General features: G+C 42.7%; 1 protein-coding gene across 4 annotated transcripts in view; it reads right to left on the bottom strand.

Moving 5' to 3' along the window:
* LOC128706606 (uncharacterized) overlaps positions 1-20,000 on the bottom strand; it is a 168,921-nt gene that overhangs the window by 104,287 nt on the left and 44,634 nt on the right. For all 4 annotated transcript variants that reach the window (XM_070090780.1, XM_070090791.1, XM_070090789.1 and 1 more), the window contains 2 exons: positions 11,796-11,909; positions 1-25 (listed from right to left, as the gene is read on the bottom strand). The exon at positions 1-25 is cut by the window's left edge and continues 754 nt beyond it. In XM_070090780.1, coding sequence (XP_069946881.1) covers positions 1-25; positions 11,796-11,909 — 139 coding nt within the window. The remainder of the gene's footprint in view (positions 26-11,795; positions 11,910-20,000) is intronic.

Raw genomic sequence — 20,000 nt, 5'->3', positions numbered from 1 at the left:
AGGAGGACTGTCGTCTTCAGTTTCACTGTCACATTAAGAAGTTATACTAGTGAAATAAGCAATACAAAAATTTAATGCTTTATGCACTGTAGCATTTAAAAGCTGAAGGCCAATTCTCAGAACTTTAAATTTAGAAAAAATTATCATTATGGAGGAATTTTAATGGAAAGGTAAGTTACTGTTGATGAGAATGTGCAAAAATAGTTATACTGTAGCCTAAATTTAAAAAAAATACAATTAACAGATAGCTTTCATTATGAAATATCACACACTGTAGTGCATGAAGCGGGAGGAAGGTTGTAGTACACAATGTGGGAGGAAGATTGTGGTGCATGGAGTGGGAGGAAGTTTGTAGTGCACAATGTGGGAGGAAGGTTGTAGTGCACAAAGTGGGAGGAAGGTTGTAGTGCACAAAATGGGAGGAAGGTTGTAGTGCACGAAATGGGAGGAAGGTTGTAGTGCACGAAGTGGGACGAAGGTTGTAGTGAATGAAGTGGGAGGACGGTTGCAGCGCACAAAGTGGGAGGAAGGTTGTAGTGCACGAAATGGGAGGAAGGTTGTAGTGCACGAAGTGGGAGGAAGGTTGTAGCGCACGAAGTGGGAGGAAGATCGTAGTGCACGAAGTGGGAGGAAGGTCGTAGTGCACGAAGTTTGAGGAAGGTTGTAGTGCATGAAGTGGGAGGAAGCTTGTAGTGCACGAAGTGAGAGGAAAGTTGTAGTAGATAAAATGGGACGAAGGTTGTAGTACATGAAGTAGAAGGTTGTAGTACATGAAGAAGGAAGGTTGTAGTACATGAAGTGGGAGGAAGGTTATAGTACATGAAGTGGGAGGAAGGTTGTAGTACATGAAGAGGGAGGAAGGTTGTAGTACATAAAGAGGGAGGAAGGTTGCAGTACATGAAGTGGGAGGAAAGTTGAAGTGCATGAAGTGGAAAGAATGTTGCAGTGCATGAAGTGGGAGGAAAGTTGTAGTGCATGAAGTGGGAGGAAAGTTGTAGCGCATGAAGTGGAAAGAATGTTGCAGTGCATGAAGTGGGAGGAAAGTTGTAGTGCATGAAGTGGGAGGAAAGTTGTAGTGCATGAAGTGGAAGGAAGGTTGTATTGCATGAAGTGGGAGGAAAGTTGTAGTACATGAAGTGGGAGGAAAGTTGTAGTGCATGAAGTGGAAGGAAGGTTGCAGTGCATGAAGTGAGAGGAAAGTCGTAGTACATGAAGTGGGAGGAAAGTTGTAGTGCATGAAGTGGAAGGAAGGTTGCAGTGCATGAAGTGGGAGGAAAGTTGTAGTGCATGAAGTGGGAGGAAAGTTGTAGTGCATGAAGTGAGAGGAAAGTTGTAGTGCATGAAGTGGGAGGAAAGTTGTAGTGCATGAAGTGGGAGGAAAGTTGTAGTGCATGAAGTGGGAGGAAAGTTGTAGTGCATGAAGTGGGAGGAAAGTTGTAGTGCATGAAGTGGGAGGAAAGTTGTAGTGCATGAAGTGGGAGGAAAGTTGTAGTGCATGAAGTGGGAGGAAAGTTGTAGAGCATGAAGTGGGAGGAAAGTTGTAGTGCATGAAGTGGGAGGAAAGTTGTAGTGCATGAAGTGGGAGGAAAGTTGTAGTGCATGAAGTGGGAGGAAAGTTGCAGTGTATGAAGTGGGAGGAAAGTTGTAGTGCATGAAGTGGGAGGAAAGTTGTAGTGCATGAAGTGGGAGGAAAGTTGCAGTGTATGAAGTGGGAGGAAAGTTGTAGTGCATGAAGTGGGAGGAAAGTTGCAGTGTATGAAGTGGGAGGAAAGTTGTAGTGCATAAAGTGGGAGGAAAGTTGTAGTGCATGAAGTGGGAGGAAAGTTGCAGTGTATGAAGTGGGAGGAAAGTTGTAGTGCATAAAGTGGGAGGAAAGTTGTAGTGCATGAAGTGGGAGGAAAGTTGCAGTGTATGAAGTGGGAGGAAAGTTGTAGTGCATGAAGTGGGAGGAAAGTTGCAGTGTATGAAGTGGGAGGAAAGTTGTAGTGCATGAAGTGGGAGGAAAGTTGCAGTGTATGAAGTGGGAGGAAAGTTGCAATGCATGAAGTGGGACTAAAGTTGTAGTGCATGAAGTGAGAGGAAAGTTGTAGTGCATGAAGTGGGAGGAAAGTTGCAGTGTATGAAGTGGGAGGAAAGTTGTAGTGCATGAAGTGGGAGGAAAGTTGCAGTGTATGAAGTGGAAGGAAAGTTGTAGTAAATGAAGTGGGAGGAAAGTTGTAGTGCATGAAGTGGGAGGAAAGTTGTAGTGCATGAAGTGGGAGGAAGGTTGTTGTGCATGAAGTGGGAGGAAAGTTGCAGTGTATGAAGTGGGAGGAAAGTTGTAGTGCATGAAGTGGGAGGAAAGTTGTAGCTCATGAAGTGAGAGGAAGTTTGTGCATGAAGTGGGAGGAAAGTTGCAGTGTATGAAGTGGGAGGAAAGTTGCAGTGCATGAAGTGGGAGGAAAGTTGTAGTTCATGAAGATGGAGGAAAGTTGTAGCTCATGAAGTGGGAGGAAAGTTGTAGTTCATGAAGTGGGAGGAAAGTTGTTGTGCATGAAGTGGGAGGAAAGTTGTAGCTCATGAAGTGGGAGGAAAGTTGTAGTTCATGAAGTGGGAGGAAAGTTGTAGTGCATGAAGTGGGAGGAAGGTTGTTGTGCATGAAGTGGGAGGAAAGTTGTAGCTCATGAAGTGGGAGGAAAGTTGTAGTTCATGAAGTGGGAGGAAAGTTGTAGTGCATGAAGTGGGAGGAAGGTTGTTGTGCATGAAGTGGGAGGAAAGTTGTAGCTCATGAAGTGGGAGGAAAGTTGTAGCTCATGAAGTGAGAGGAAGTTTGTGCATGAAGTGGGAGGAAAGTTGCAGTGTATGAAGTGGGAGGAAAGTTGCAGTGTATGAAGTGGGAGGAAAGTTGCAGTGCATGAAGTGGGAGGAAAGTTGTAGTTCATGAAGATGGAGGAAAGTTGTAGCTCATGAAGTGGGAGGAAAGTTGTAGTTCATGAAGTGGGAGGAAAGTTGTGCATGAAGTGGGAGGAAAGTTGTAGCTCATGAAGTGGGAGGAAAGTTGTAGTTCATGAAGTGGGAGGAAAGTTGTAGTGCATGAAGTGGGAGGAAGGTTGTTGTGCATGAAGTGGGAGGAAAGTTGTAGCTCATGAAGTGGGAGGAAAGTTGTAGTGCATGAAGTGGGAGAAAGGTTATTGTGCATGAAGTGGGAGGAAAGTTGTAGTTCATGAAGTGGAAGGTTGTTGTGCATAAAGTGGGAGGAAAGTTGTAGTGCATGAAGTGGGAGGGAAGTAGTGCATGAAGTGGGAGGAAAGTTGTTGTGCATGAAGTGGGAGGGAAGTTGTAGTGCATGAAGTGGGAGGAAAGTTGTAGTTCATGAAGTGGAAGGTTGTTGTGCATAAAGTGGGAGGAAAGTTGTAGTTCATGAAGTGGGAGGGAAGTAGTTCATGAAGTGGGAGGAAAGTTGTTGTGCATGAAGTGGATGGAAAGTTGAAGTGCATGAAGTGGGAGGAAAGTTGTAGTGCATGAAGTGGGAGGAAAGTGGTTCATGAAGTGGGAGGAAAGTTGTTGTGCATGAAGTGGGAGGAAAGTTGTAGTGCATGAAGTGGGAGGGAAGTTGTAGTGCATGAAATGGACGGAAAGTTGTGGTGCATGAAGTGGAAGGAAAGTTGTAGTTCATGAAGTGGGAGGAAAGTTGTAGTTCATGAAGTGGGAGGAAAGTTGTAGTGCATGAAGTGGGAGGAAAGTTGTTGTGCATGATGTGGGAGGAGGGTTAAGTGCATGAAGTGGGAGGAAAGTTGTAGTGCATGAAGTGGGAGGAAGGTTCTAGTGCATGAAGTGTGAGGAAGGTTGTAGTGGATGAAGTGTGAGGAAGGTTGTAGTGTATGAAGTGTGAGGAAGGTTGTAGTGTATGAAGTGTAAGGAAGGTTGTAGTGTATGAAGTGTGAGGAAGGTTGTAGTGTATGAAGTGTAAGGAAGGGTGTCCCGTAGCTCGATCACTAGCACACTCGGCTCACACACTGAGGTCCGGAGTTTGAATCTCCTCCTGTATGACTGGAAAACATTAGGGATGTGTTTCAATAAGACACCTGCTGTCCCTGTCCCTGTTCACCCTTCAGTTTAAAATGGGTGCCTGGGTGTTAGTCGACTGATGTGGGTTGCATCCTGGGACAAAACTGACCTAATTTGCCCAAAATGCACAGCAAAATAAGTGGCTTTCTATATACAGTGAACCCACAGATATTGTCGTCAATGGATTTCATAATATTCGGAAATCATAACATTTTTTTGTCAAAATATTGGCTCGGTGAAAGTCATTGAGCTCGGTAATAGTCATACGTGTCGGACGCATCCGCACGGCAACAGTGGCCTAACATTCAGTGTGCCATTGTTTATCAGCCAGTTAGCACGATCCCGCGTGTTCATTACAATACATTTCGTATTATTCCATTTTTTTAGTGCTAAATAAGCCACCAAAGAAAGTTCCTAGTGCCAGCCAGCCCTTTGGTAAAGGGCTGAGAGAGAGGGAAGAATGTTCCTTCTTCAGTGATTCTGAAATATGTACAATACTAAAGCAGCAGGAGCCGATAAAGACTATAGTGCCAGCCAGCAATAAAGTATAGCATTAACAGTGTAGCAATTAAGTTAAGCGATTAATCGATAGAAAAAGACGGCACGAAACTGACTCCTCCAATGTTGTTGGAGGTATAGGGCTAATGATTAACACCACCGCCTCTGCTGCCGCCATCACCATCACTATGTAAGGCTTATCTTTCAGTGGCCCTTATACACCCAACAAGAGACAACACAACAACACTCATCACATATGTAATGACATATTTTATTCATTCTAGAGTATATATCATGTTTCTATGTTATTAATATTGTTTATTTTATATTAGATGAATTGTGCTAGATAAATAAGCCATAGAGTTGATATTAGTGTCATACTGAAGGACTATTTAGTCCTGTCCCCCAACACACCTGCCACCGCCACAATTCCTAACATACGCCAGAAATAGACTTCTCTGGAACACTTTTTTGAGCGACAGGGGTCCAGTGACTCTCAAGCTGGTCCTAGTGGCATTAAGAAACAAAGAAGGGAAGTAACCCTGGAAAAGGATTTGATACCTGAAGTCTTTAAGGAAGGGAATTAGCTCTCCAAACAGTAATTTCTCCATCCTCTCCCCTCCCGTCTACAATACACTAAGAAGTGTCTTCAATAAAGGTAAGTGTTAGGTTATTATTGTTTTATTCTTCATGTCTCATTGTTTTCTGTGTAGGTAAATGTATATTTCATGTAAAAAAAATATTGTTTTTAATACTTTTGGGTGCCTGAAACGGATTAACTGGATTTACATTATTTCATAAGGGGAAAATGAATTTGGAAATCGCCAAATTCGGCTTTAGTCACACTTTCTGGAAAAGATTAATTACGATAACCAAGGGTTCGCTGTAGTAGTATGTCATTGATGTCAGCTAGGCCTGTATACCCTGTACATGTACTTGTAGTAAATAAAAATATAATTATATAATATAGTAAGGTTGTAATGCATGAAGTGGAAGGTTATAGTACATGAAGTGGGGAGAAAGTTGTAGTGCATGAAATGGGAGGAAGGGTGTGTCATGGGGGGTTCAGAGGAAATATTGCAGTAAGAAATACACTAGCTGGATGCCTGTAGGCATATATTTAATGCGAGTTGAGGGGAGCCCAGGAGCCTGCCTGTCAAGTTTTCTATGCCTAGCCTTGAACTCACAAGGAATGCTGTGGGCTAGAGCTCACGTATGAGAAACTCGAAATGTCACAGCAAGCCAAAGAGCTATCTATAAGGTAGCTGGGATTATCTAAGTATACGACACAAGTACACAGTAACACTACTGACAGGTGTAATGCATGAAGTGGAAGAATGTAGGGCATGAAGTGGGAGGAAGGTTGTAGTACATGAAGTGGGAGGAAGGTTGTAGTGCATAAAGTGGGAAGAAGGCTGTAGTGCATAAAGTGGGAGGAAGGTTGTAGTGCATGAAGTGGGAGGAAGGTTGTAGTGCATGAAGTGCGAGGAAGGTTGTAGTGCATGAAGTGGGAGGAAGGTTGTAGTGCATAAAGTGGGAGGAAGGTTGTAGTGCATGAAGTGGGAGGAAGGTTGTACTGCATGAAGTGAAAGGAAGGTTGTAGTGCATGAAGTGGAAGGAAGGTTGTAGTGCATGAAGTGGGGGAAAGGTTGCAGTATATGAAGTGGGAGGAAGGTTGTAGTACATGATATGGAAGGAAGGTTGTAGTAAATGAAGTGGGAGGAAGGTTGTAGTACATGAAGTGGGAGGAAGGTTGTAGTGCATGAAGTGCGAGGAAGGTTGTAGTGCATGGAGTGGGAGGAAGGTTGTAGTGCATGAAGTGGGAGGAAGGTTGTAGTGCATGAAGTGGGAGGAAGGTTTTACTGCATGAAGTGAGAGGAAGGTTGTAGTGCATGAAGTGAGAGGAAGGTTGTAGTGCATGAAGTGCAAGGAAGGTTGTAGTGCATGGAGTGGGAGGAAGGTTGTAGTGCATGAAGTGGGAGGAAGGTTGTAGTGCATGAAGTGGGAGGAAGGTTTTACTGCATGAAGTGAGAGGAAGGTTGTAGTGCATGAAGTGAGAGGAAGCTTGTAGTGCATGAAGTGGGAGGAAGGTTTTAGTGCACGAAGTGGGAGGAAGGTTGTAGTGCAAGAAGTGGGAGGAAGGTTGTAGTGTATGACGTGGGAGGAAGGTTGTAGTGCATGAAGTGGAAGGCAGGTTGTAGTGCATGAAGTGGGAGGAAAGCTGCAGTACATGAAGTGGGAGGGAGGTTGTAGTGCATGAAGTGGTAGGAAGGTTGTAGTGTATGACATGGGAGGAAGGTTGTAGTGCATGAAGTGGGAGGGAGGTTGTAGTGTATGACGTGGGAGGAAGGTTGTAGTGTATGACGTGGGAGGAAGGTTGTAGTGCATGAAGTGGAAGGCAGGTTGTAGTGCATGAAGTGGAAGGAAGGCTGCAGTACATGAAGTGGGAGGGAGGTTGTAGTGCATGAAGTGGTAGGAAGGTTGTAGTGAAGTGTGAGGAAGGTTGTAGTGCATGAAGTGTGAGGAAGGTTGTAGTACATGAAGTGGGAGGAAGGTTGTAGTACATGAAGTGGGAGGAAGGTTTTAGTACATGAAGTGTGAGGAAGGTTGTAGTACATGAAGTGGTAGGAAGGTTGTAGTGCATGAAGTGGGAGGAATGCTGTAGTGAAGTGTGAGGAAGGTTGTAATACATGAAGTGTGAGGAAGGTTGTAGTACATGAAGTGGGAGGAAGGTTGTAGTACATGAAGTGTGAGGAAGGTTGTAGTACATGAAGTGGGAGGAAGGTTGTAGTACATGAAGTGTGAGGAAGGTTGTAGTACATGAAGTGGGAGGAAGGTTGTAGTACATGAAGTGTGAGGAAGGTTGTAGTACATGAAGTGGGAGGAAGGTTGTAGTACATGAAGTGTGAGGAAGGTTGTAGTGCATGAAGTGTGAGGAAGGTTGTAGTACATGAAGTGGGAGGAAGGTTGTAGTACATGAAGTGGGAGGAAGGTTGTAGTACATGAAGTGTGAGGAAGGTTGTAGTGCATGAAGTGTGAGGAAGGTTGTAGTACATGAAGTGGGAGGAAGGTTGTAGTACATGAAGTGTGAGGAAGGTTGTAGTGCATGAAGTGTGAGGAAGGTTGTAGTGCATGAAGTGTGAGGAAGGTTGTAGTACATGAAGTGGGAGGAAGGTTGTAGTACATGAAGTGTGAGGAAGGTTGTAGTGCATGAAGTGTGAGGAAGGTTGTAGTACATGAAGTGTGAGGAAGGTTGTAGTACATGAAGTGGGAGGAAGGTTGTAGTACATGAAGTGTGAGGAAGGTTGTAGTGCATGAAGTGTGAGGAAGGTTGTAGTGCATGAAGTGTGAGGAAGGTTGTAGTACATGAAGTGGGAGGAAGGTTGTAGTGCATGAAGTGGGAGGAAGGTTGTAGTGCATGAAGTGCGAGGAAGGTTGTAGTGCATGAAGTGGGAGGAAGGTTGTAGTGCATAAAGTGGGAGGAAGGTTGTAGTGCATGAAGTGGGAGGAAGGTTGTACTGCATGAAGTGAAAGGAAGGTTGTAGTGCATGAAGTGGAAGGAAGGTTGTAGTGCATGAAGTGGGGGGAAGGTTGCAGTATATGAAGTGGGAGGAAGGTTGTAGTACATGATGTGGAAGGAAGGTTGTAGTAAATGAAGTGGAAGGAAGGTTGTAGTGCATTAAGTGGGAGGAAGGTTGTAGTGCATGAAGTGCAAGGAAGGTTGTAGTGCATGGAGTGGGAGGAAGGTTGTAGTGCATGAAGTGGGAGGAAGGTTGTAGTGCATGAAGTGGGAGGAAGGTTTTACTGCATGAAGTGAGAGGAAGGTTGTAGTGCATGAAGTGAGAGGAAGGTTGTAGTGCATGAAGTGCAAGGAAGGTTGTAGTGCATGAAGTGGGAGGAAGGTTGTAGTGCATGAAGTGGGAGGAAGGTTTTACTGCATGAAGTGGGAGGAAGGTTTTACTGCATGAAGTGAGAGGAAGGTTGTAGTGCATGAAGTGAGAGGAAGGTTGTAGTGCATGAAGTGGGAGGAAGGTTTTAGTGCACAAAGTGGGAGGAAGGTTGTAGTGCAAGAAGTGGGAGGAAGGTTGTAGTGTATGATGTGGGAGGAAGGTTGTAGTGCATGAAGTGGAAGGCAGGTTGTAGTGCATGAAGTGGAAGGAAGGCTGCAGTACATGAAGTGGGAGGGAGGTTGTAGTGCATGAAGTGGTAGGAAGGTTGTAGTGTATGACGTGGGAGGAAGGTTGTAGTGCATGAAGTGGGAGGGAGGTTGTAGTGTATGACGTGGGAGGAAGGTTGTAGTGTATGACGTGGGAGGAAGGTTGTAGTGCATGAAGTGGAAGGCAGGTTGTAGTGCATGAAGTGGAAGGAAGGCTGCAGTACATGAAGTGGGAGGGAGGTTGTAGTGCATGAAGTGGTAGGAAGGTTGTAGTGAAGTGTGAGGAAGGTTGTAGTGCATTACGTGTGAGGAAGGTTGTAGTACATGAAGTGGGAGGAAGGTTGTAGTACATGAAGTGGGAGGAAGGTTGTAGTACATGAAGTGTGAGGAAGGTTGTAGTACATGAAGTGGTAGGAAGGTTGTAGTGCATGAAGTGGGAGAAATACTGTAGTGAAGTGTGAGGAAGGTTGTAGTACATGAAGTGTGAGGAAGGTTGTAGTACATGAAGTGTGAGGAAGGTTGTAGTACATGAAGTGGTAGGAAGGTTGTAGTGCATGAAGTGGGAGGAAGGTTGTAGTACATGAAGTGTGAGGAAGGTTGTAGTACATGAAGTGGGAGGAAGGTTGTAGTACATGAAGTGTGAGGAAGGTTGTAGTACATGAAGTGGGAGGAAGGTTGTAGTACATGAAGTGTGAGGAAGGTTGTAGTACATGAAGTGGGAGGAAGGTTGTAGTACATGAAGTGTGAGGAAGGTTGTAGTGCATGAAGTGTGAGGAAGGTTGTAGTGCATGAAGTGTGAGGAAGGTTGTAGTACATGAAGTGGGAGGAAGGTTGTAGTACATGAAGTGTGAGGAAGGTTGTAGTGCATGAAGTGTGAGGAAGGTTGTAGTACATGAAGTGTGAGGAAGGTTGTAGTACATGAAGTGGGAGGAAGGTTGTAGTACATGAAGTGTGAGGAAGGTTGTAGTGCATGAAGTGTGAGGAAGGTTGTAGTGCATGAAGTGTGAGGAAGGTTGTAGTACATGAAGTGGGAGGAAGGTTGTAGTACATGAAGTGTGAGGAAGGTTGTAGTGCATGAAGTGTGAGGAAGGTTGTAGTACATGAAGTGGGAGGAAGGTTGTAGTGCATGAAGTGAAAGGAAGTAGTACATGAAGAGGGACGCAGTGCATGAAAAAGATAGGTTGGTGTATGTAAAGTGGAAGTAGTGCATGAAGTGGGACAGAGGTTGTAGTGCATGACGTGGGAGGTTGTAGTGCATGAGGTGGAAAGTAGATTCTGGGGCATGAAGTGGGAAGAAGGTTGTAGTGCATGAACTGAGAGGAAGGTTGCAGTGCATGAAGTTGGAAGAAGGTTGTAGTGCAAGAAGTGGAAAGAAGGTTGTAGTACATGAAGCGGGAGGTTGTACTGAATGAAGTGCGAATAAGGTTGTAGGGCACAAAGCGGAAAGTTGATGTGCATGAAATGGGAGGTTGTAGTGCATGAAGTGGGAATAAGGTTGTAGTGTATGAAGTGGAAGTAGTGCATGCAGTGGAAGTAGTGCATGAAGTGGGAGGAAGCAATGCATGAAGTGGGAGGAAGCAGTGCATGAAGTGGGAGGAAGCAATGCATGAAGTGGGAGGAAGCAGTGCATGAAGTGGAAGTAGTGTATGAAGTGGGAGGAAGCAGTGCATTTAGTGGAAGTAGTGCATGAAGTGAGAGGGAGGATGCTGGAAGCAGTGTAAACCTCCTATAAACAACAAGGGATGTAAAGAATAAGTATTAGTAAACACTGACAACAGTACATGTAAGGAACAAATACAAAATGTTAAGTTGTAGCACTAGATGGAATACCAAGACTAGCAGAGGAGCAAGCAACAGAAATGTTAAGTTGTAGCACTAGATGGAATACCAAGACTAGCAGAGGAGCAAGCAACAGAAATGTTAAGTTGTAGCACTACATGGAACACCAAGACTAGCAGAGGAGCAAGCAACAGAAATGTTAAGTTGTAGCACTAGATGGAACACCAAGACTAGCAGAGGAGCAAGCAACAGAAATGTTAAGTTGTAGCACTACATGGAACACCAAGACTAGCAGAGGAGCAAGCAACAGAAATGTTAAGTTGTAGCACTAGATGGAACACCAAGACTAGCAGAGGAGCAAGCAACAGAAATGTTAAGTTGTAGCACTACATGGAACACCAAGACTAGCTAGCAGAGGAGCAAGGAACAGAAATGTTAAGTTGAAGCACTAGATGGAACACCAAGACTAGCAGAGAAGCAACAGAAATGTTAAGTTGTAGCACTAGATGGAATACCAAGACTAGCAGAGGAGCAAGCAACAGAAATGTTAAGTTGTAGCACTAGATGGAACACCAAGACTAGCAGAGGAGCAAGCAACAGAAATGTTAAGTTGTAGCACTAGATGGAACACCAAGACTAGCAGAGGAGCAAGCAACAGAAATGTTAAGTTGTAGCACTAGATGGAACACCAAGACTAGCAGAGGAGCAACAGAAATGTTAAGTTGTAGCACTACATGGAATACCAAGACTAGCAGAGGAGCAAGCAACAGAATTGGTTCCAAGGACTGGCTAGCATTCTTCAAAGGTAAGTTTTCCACTAAGTAGAGTGTAATAAAAAAAATAGTGCAGTCACAATACTATAACTGAAGTACAAAATATCCTGTACCTACAAATACCTTTAAATTCCTAAGAATTTTATTTATCTTAACCAGTTTATAACTGCAAAGGTTTGCCTACCAGGCTCATGGCCTGGTAGGCAAAGCTCTTGCTTCACACACTGAGGGCTTGGGTTTGATTCCCGGCAAGGGTGGAAACATTGGGCATGTTTCCTTACACCTGTTGTGCATGTTCACCCATTAGTAAAATGGGTACCTGGGTGTTAGTAGACTGGTGTGGGTCGCATCCTGGGACAAAACTGACCTAATTTGCCCGAAATGCTCTGAATTACAAGGGGATTTCTATTGTGGTACAGTACTGATGTTAGCTCGGCCTGTATGCCTTGTACATGTACTTGTAGAAATAAAGATATTACATATATTATTATATTATATTATTAAGTGACCAATCACTGTGAATGTTTCACATATTAACTGACCTGTCACTATGTGTGTTTCGTATCCGAGTTATAGGCGACATTGGAAGGTCTCGATGGGTTGCAGAGTCCAGAGATGGGGCTCGCTGCATATTGTGATGTCCACGACTGTTCTTGCTATAATTACAAGAGAAATAATACTTTAAGAATAATGAAATAATAGTAAAACAATACTGAAAATAATTAATAAAGCAAATAATAAACACAAAGAAAAGTGATACTCGAGCTCTTTTCGAGGCTAATGCATGGACTTTTGTCAACGAATTATAGAAAAATCTGAACAGAAATCTGACTTGCATTCAGACAATAAATTTAGAATTAATAATTTTCCTGAACAACTTGCCCCTGTGTGTAATGAGGAACCAAGTGTGTGATCTGAGATATATGAAGGAAACCCAACCCAGTACACTTCACACCTAGTATAACATTCATCACAAACAAAGTTACAGACACAATTCAAATTATAAAAACTACTGAATTTCCAAAGGCTAAAAAGGAGAAATATGGGAGATTGTGGGGAGAAAAGAATGAAGAAAAAGAGCATGAACATCAAAACACAGGCAGTGACAAAAAAAAAGGGAGGGGGGAGAGAAGAGGGCAGGATGGTACTGTAGCCTCAGTGGTGCTCCTACTTCAAGAACTGTTGTTCACTCCTCCCAATGCACACTTTACAACTTTATAAGGACAAGTCAAATGTGAAAAAGCTACTTTGAAAGACATGTGCAAGGTGACAATGAGAACTGCAGTACTGACTGTCAGTACAATAAAACCTTGATACAGTGGACCCTCAAATTTCATAATTAATCTGTTCCAGAAAGTCTGATGAAAGGCAAAAATTTATGAATTTCATAATTAATCTGTTCCAGAGAGTCTGATGAAAGGCAAAAATTTATGAATGGTAAAGCCATTTTCCCCATAAGAAATAATGTAAATCCAATTAATCCATTTCAGACACCCAAAAGTACATCTTAACAAAAAATACATTTTTTAAAGATTAAATATAGATTTACATACAGAAAACAATGAGAAATAATTATAAAGCACTAATGAAATGGATAAATGAATATCACTATTACATACCTTTATTGAAGACTCTTGTTTGGAGAGGGAGAGTGTTTGGAGATAGGACAAAATAAACGACAAGCTAATATCAACGGCTTATTTATCTATTATAATTCATCTAATATGACATAATAAACAATATTAACAACTTGGAAACATGATAGGTTGGATAAGTACATGAGTGGGAGGGGTTGGATTTGAGTGGGACTTTCACATCAGAGCTTATTTCTTGGGTGGCATTGAAAATTGGGTTGGGCAAATGTTTTGTTAGTGGCATAAATTGTAAAGGACCTGCCTAGTATGGGCCAGCAGGCCTCCTGCAGTTTTCCTCCTTTCTTATGTTCTTATGTTCTTATGTTCTTATGATATATACTCTAGAATAAATAAAATATGTCATTATGTATGTCACAAGTGATGGTGTGTTGTTGTTGGGTTTATAAGGGCCAATGAGAGTGTAAGCCGTACATATATTAAGTGGTAGGGGGCAGCAGCAGAGGCCACTACCACTATTCACACAAATAATGTATGCAATTTATAAATAAGAATATTTACACTTTAATTTATAAATAAGAAATAATCCCTTTTCTGAATGTAAAACTATAGTTATTCTCCATAAAATGTATTTTTTGTTAATATTTTTGGGTGTCTGGAATGGATTAATTGGATTTACATGTTTTCTTATGGGAAATATAAACAAAAAAATACATTTTATAGAGGATAACTATAGTTTTACACACAGAAAAGGGATTATGAAATTCGAGGGTCCACTATTTACACTTACCTTGGAGGAGATGCTAGCAGAGTGCAGCATATGTTGTCAGTGTCCTATATACCTCAAACAACAATGGAGGAGTTAAGTTTTGTGTTGTCATTTATGTATCGCATAACTTACTTGCTACACTGTTAATGCTACACTTTATCACTGGCTGGCAATATAGTCTTTATCGACTCCTGCTGCTTTAGTATCGTACATATCGTAGAGTCACTGAATTACTGAAGAAGGCGCATTCTCCCCTCTCTCTTCCTCCTCCACTTCAGTACTTTGCTACGAGTTCTTTCTTGAATTCTATTGTGTTTCTCACCTTCTTTACCATAGGGCTGGCACTAGAAGCTTTCTTTGGGCAGTTGCAAGCAGTTGCGGACGGTGGATGCCGCTCTTGGATGCGTTCTGTACGACCGACGAATCACAAGGCAAATGACGAACCGGGAGGCTATATTTTGATGAAAAAAAAGTTACGAAAGGAGAAATTTACGAAGCGCGAGGCTTACAAAACTCGAGGGTCCACTGTAATAGCAAACTTATAATTATAGGCAAAATTTACTGATTAACTTTTCAATGTTCATTGCAGTATATATGTGAAATATGTGCACATTACTGGGATATTTGAAATTATGCTAGCCGAAATTGGTGCCACTTGGGGATGGAACTGGAATGGCAATTGCCGGATCAGTGATGGCTGACCTGTATATTATATATACAGTGGAGTACTTAAGTGCATTTTTTACTATTTTTTAAGATCATTTTGATACAATAAACACCCTTGTTAGTCTGTTATATCGAGGGTTTACTGTATTTTAGCTGTTGCCCACAAGATTCACACTTCCAAGAGCTGCACATTTATTCTAATTTTCCAGCCCAATAAGTCACCCACATATTACACCAATTACACCAGCAGGGTGTGGAAACATAAAAACTCAGTATAAACCAACCTGAAAACATCTAAAGACCAAAAGAAGTAAGCGTACTCAGCTCTACAAAGAGACGTAACTACAGCAAATGCCACCAATGTTTTACTGCCAAGCACATGATGTCACAGTTCTTCTATTCAGGCCTCTTAAATATATCATAATGGGCCTATAAAATTCAAGCAATATGACTGGAAACAGGGTTTGTTTGTTTTTTAACCCTTTGGGGGTTTCGGCTGTACTAGTACGGCTTATGCACCAGGGTTTTTGACGTACTAGTACATCTAAATTCTAGCGCCCTCAAATCTAGTGAGAGAAAGCTGGTAGGCCTACATATGAAAGAATGAGTCTATGTGGTCAATGTGCGCGGTATAAAAAAAAATCCTGCAGCACACAGTTCGTAATGAGAAAAAAAAAAACTTTCACCGTGTTTTTGGAATAAAACAGTGACTTTGCACTGTATTTTCATATGGTATTTATTGTTGTATTCTAGTTTTCTTGGTCTCATTTTATAGAATGGAAGACATATTACAGAAATTGAGATGATTTTGACTGGTTTTACAATGAAAAGTACCTTGAAATTGAGCTCAAAGTAGCAGAAATGTTCGATTTTTACCAAAGTTCAATACTAAACAAATCATGCCAAGCTTCCAATACACGTCGACTGGTGAGTCTAATATTCTTTCACAAGTGGGCTGATATTATTTATACCATTTCTACACTAATGCAGTAGTCTGCATAATAGTAAATCTTCTATTTTTTGTGAGAATAAAAATTCAAAGTGGAAAGCAAAAGAATGTAAGAGGGCCGTGGGGACGTGACTAATGAACAGAGGAAATGTTATTTTAGTGCCAGGAATGTCTTTCTTGTTTATTCTGGACCCTATTCGGAAATTGGCATCTTTTGAAATTTGTGTGAAATTGGCAAAATTGCTAAATTCTGACCACTTTATTGGATAGTTGAAATCGGTAAATGGGAGGTTTCTTGTACTCATTCGATAGAAAAAAATGGAGTTCTAGCAAAATAGTTATGATTTTTGTCAACAAGTACACTGGAATTGGCCGAAAATAGGGCTGAAAGTGGGCAACATCGCCGATGTGTAAACATCGTCGAGACCGCTAACTTTGCGAGGGCATAATTCCGTAAGTTTTCCATCAAATTTCATACTTTTGATGTCATTATGATCGGGAAAAGATTCTCTATCTTTTCATAAGAAAAAAGAATTTTTTTTTTTTACATATATTTTGGCGACCCTGAGAACAAGTCTCTGAGAGGGCCTGACGACCCCCAAAGCGTTAAGCAAGTATATTATCTCCAACTCTCCCCCCACATCCAAGGGAACAGAAGGCAGGTGTTCTACACTGATGCAATATGAATCAAAACAATCTCCCTACTGTAGGGGATTTGACCAAACACATGAAGAATTTCTGGCTGCTATCAAAAGGTCAGAAGATACAATGTGACACTGTGATCCTTGCAAGACAGCTGCACACAGCTATAAGATCAAGTAGCTAAGCAAGATAATAAAATAAATTAACTAAAAACCATGGCAAACCTTCAAATAAGCAAGCAAGATTAAATAAATAAACAAGATGAAACGGTTAAGACAAATCAGGAACTAATAACATTTCTTCCAGCACAAATCCAAATTCAAGAATATCAACACAAAACAAACTGAAAGTTAAGACACAGGTGCAACATCTGGATATCTTTATTGTAGATGTTTCACCATCCAGTGGCTTTATCAATACAGATTCTAGGACATAATTGGAAGACAGTAGAACTATATACAAAAGATGAGGTAATCAGTCCCTCAGTGACTATGCCCTCATCTGCTACACGTCCCTATCCACTGGCGCCTATATAACCGCCAGTCTCCTTGCCTTTGCTCCAGATTCTCCACCACTACGATGCTGTGAACACTAACTCCAAGGCTGAGGGACTGATTACCTCATCTTCTGTATATAGTTCTACTGTCTTCTAATTATGTCCTGGAATCTGTATTGATAAAGCCACTGGATGGCGAAACGTCTACAATAAAGATATCCAGATGTTGCACATGTGTCTTAACTTTCAGTTTGTTGGTATTTTATACCTTTCTTGCACAAAACAAACTGAAGCAGCTGTCCAACAAATGTATGTGGTGGAGCAACTATAACTTAGTGACTTATCATGAGGAGCTCTGTCTTTCCTTCAAGAAAACTGTGATAACATAGTGAATAATCCTTTGAAAAAATAAACTTAAAGACAACATAAAGCCTGCACACATCACAGAAGCATATAGAATAGGCATACCAGTGACTGGTACCTCACAACCTATCATAATCAAATTTGTCAATAACTATAAAAAAGGGTCTCATCAATGCTGTCATATGGATGAAAATGCACATATGTGAAAGAGTGCCTAATAAAACAATGTCAAGACTTACTTTAGTCACTACAGCAAAAGCACAAACTGAATCCAGGTAAAATCAGACCAATGCTAAGTTGGCAAAGTAGTTCATGATTCTTAGTTCACCTAAAAATTATTATTATAATCATGGGGAAGTGCTAAACCCATAGGGATTATATGGCGACTGTGGGAGGCAGGAATAGAAGGTATTCAGGCTCAATTCAGGGAACTGGAGCACAGATCCAATTCCCTAGATCGAGAGCCCCTCACCACCATCAACGACCCTTCCTTGAGGGGTTCACCTAGAAAGCACAAATATGCTGTGAAAATGACGTACGTATTTTTCTTATACAGTGGACCCCTGGTTTTTGTAATTAATCCGTTCCAGAGAGAGTGACTAAACCTGAATCTATTTCCAAATTCATTTTCCCCATAAGAAATAATGTAAATCCAATTAATCCGTCCAGACACCCGAAAGTATTACCAAAAATTATTTTTTTATAGATTTACATACAGAAAAGAATGAGAAATCAAGTATAAAACAATAATATCACACTTACCTTCATTGAAGACTCTTGTTGGTGTATGGAAGATGGGAGGAGGGGAGAGGGTTTGGGTGATGTTCCTCCACAAATGTTTGCACCTCACTCCACTTTGCACAAATGTCCTTAATCTTAGAAGAAGGCACCTTCTTCCCTCTCTCTTTCTCCTCCTCTGAAGCAATTTCCTCAGCTGGTGTACATAAGAACATAAAGCAGGAACACTGCAGCAGAAATGCAGGCCTGTTGGCCCATACTAGGCAGGTCCTTCACAAATCATCCCACTAACAGAATCGTATTTTGCCAATCCAATTTTCAATGCTTCCCAAGCAATAAACTTTGATAATTCTATTCACTCATGCGTAAGTCCCACTCAAATCAAATCATGTGTGTGGGGAAATACCCTGGCTGGTGTGTGGAGAAGTACCCTGGCTGGTGTGTGGGGAAGTACCCTGGCTGGTGTGTGGGGAAGTACCCTGGCTGGTGTGTGGAGAAGTACCCTGTCTGGTGTGTGGGGAAGTACCCAGGCTGGTGTGTGGGGAAGTGCCCTGGCACTTCCCCACAGATTAAGTAACGTGTTTGCGTCAAAATATTGGCTCGGTTAATGACACTGAACTCGGTTAAAGTCATTCGTCCCGAACATGTCCGTGCGCTGTGAGCAGCCCGATACTCCATGTACAGCCAGTGTGCCATTGTTTACCAGCCAGAGAGGACAATTCAACGCACACATGCAATACATTTTGTATTATTCCATTGTTTTTAGTGCTTGTAACTGCTAAATAAGCCACCAGGGACCCAAAGAAAGCTTCTAGTGCCAGCCCTTTGGTAAAGAGGGTGAGAAACACTATAGAATTTAAGAAAAAGTTTGTAGAAAGATACGAAAGTGGTGGTGGTAGAGGGTGGTAGTGATGGTGGTACACCAGCCAGGGTACTTCCCCACACACCAGCCAGGGTACTTCCCCACACACCAGCCAGGGTACTTCCCCACACACCAGCCAGGGTACTTCCCCACACACCAGCCAGGGTACTTCCCCACACACCAGCCAGGGTACTTCCCCACACACCAGCCAGGGTACTTCCCCACACACCAGCCAGGGTACTTCCCCACACACCAGCCAGGGTACTTCCCCACACACCAGCCAGGGTACTTCCCCACACACCAGCCAGGGTACTTCCCCACACACCAGCCAGGGTACTTCCCCAACACCAGCCAGAGTACTTCCCCACACACCAGCCAGGGTACTTCCCCAACACCAGCCAGAGTACTTCCCCACACACCAGCCAGGGTACTTCCCCACACACCACCCAGGGTACTTCCCCACACACCACCCAGGGTACTTCCCCAACACCAGCCAGGGTACTTCCCCACACACCAGACAGGGTACTTCCCCACATACCAGCCAGGGTACTTCCCCACACACCAGCCAGGGTACTTCCCCACACACCAGCCAGGGTACTTCCCCACACACCAGGTACTTCCCCACATACCAGCCAGGGTACTTGCCCACACACTAGCCAGGGTACTTCCCCACATACCAGCCAGGGTACTTCCCACACACCAGCCAGGGAACTTCCCCACATACCAGCCAGGGTACTTCCCCACATACCAGACAGGGTACTTCCCACACACCAGCCAGGGTACTTCCCCACACACCAGCCAGGGTACTTCCCCACACACCAGGTACTTCCCCACATACCAGCCAGGGTACTTGCCCACACACTAGCCAGGGTACTTCCCCACATACCAGCCAGGGTACTTCTCACACACCAGCCAGGGAACTTCCCCACATACCAGCCAGGGTACTTCCCCACATACCAGACAGGGTACTTCCCCACACACACGATTTGATTTGACTGGGACTTGCGCATGAGTGAATAGAATTATCCAAGTTTATTGCTTGGGAAGCATTGAAAATTGGGTTGGGCAAATATGATTCTGTTAGTAGGATGGTTTGTGAAGGACCTGCCTAGTATGGGCCAACAGGCCTGTTGCAGTGTTCCTCCTTTCCTGTGTGCAAACATTTATGGATAAACATCACCCTGACACAGCTGTTGCAGGCCGTGCTGTCAATATCTACAACAGGGGCGTCGTAAAGGGGGGGCAGGGGGGGCACTACGGGTGACACCATTTAAGGGGTGATACTATACAGCCTCTAAAGAAGGTAACACTAATGACAAAAACCATGCTGCAGCTACCTATGAGAAAAATCCTTCATTTCTATATAGCCTATTTTAGTATTACAGAGTACAAATAGGCCTATACAGGGAAAATCATTGATTTTGATGATGTGATAGATGATTTTGCAGGATTGAAGGAAAGGAAATGTAAGATCAGATTCTATGAGATGTTACCTGTGCTCAAGGTTAAATTGGAACTAGTGTTTTTCTTTATTTTTCAAGTTTTATTTTTCATTGTTGAAGATGAATAAATGTAGGATCTGTTGCCTGTACTCAAAGTGGAATTTGAGTTTATATTTCCTCAATATTACTACGATTATGAGGAAATGGTATGGTGATACTGACAAGATG

Source organism: Cherax quadricarinatus, chromosome 3 (assembly GCF_038502225.1).
Source record: "Cherax quadricarinatus isolate ZL_2023a chromosome 3, ASM3850222v1, whole genome shotgun sequence".
NCBI classification, from domain to species: Eukaryota; Metazoa; Arthropoda; class Malacostraca; order Decapoda; family Parastacidae; genus Cherax; species Cherax quadricarinatus.
This window is presented reverse-complemented; position numbering and strand designations above follow the sequence as displayed.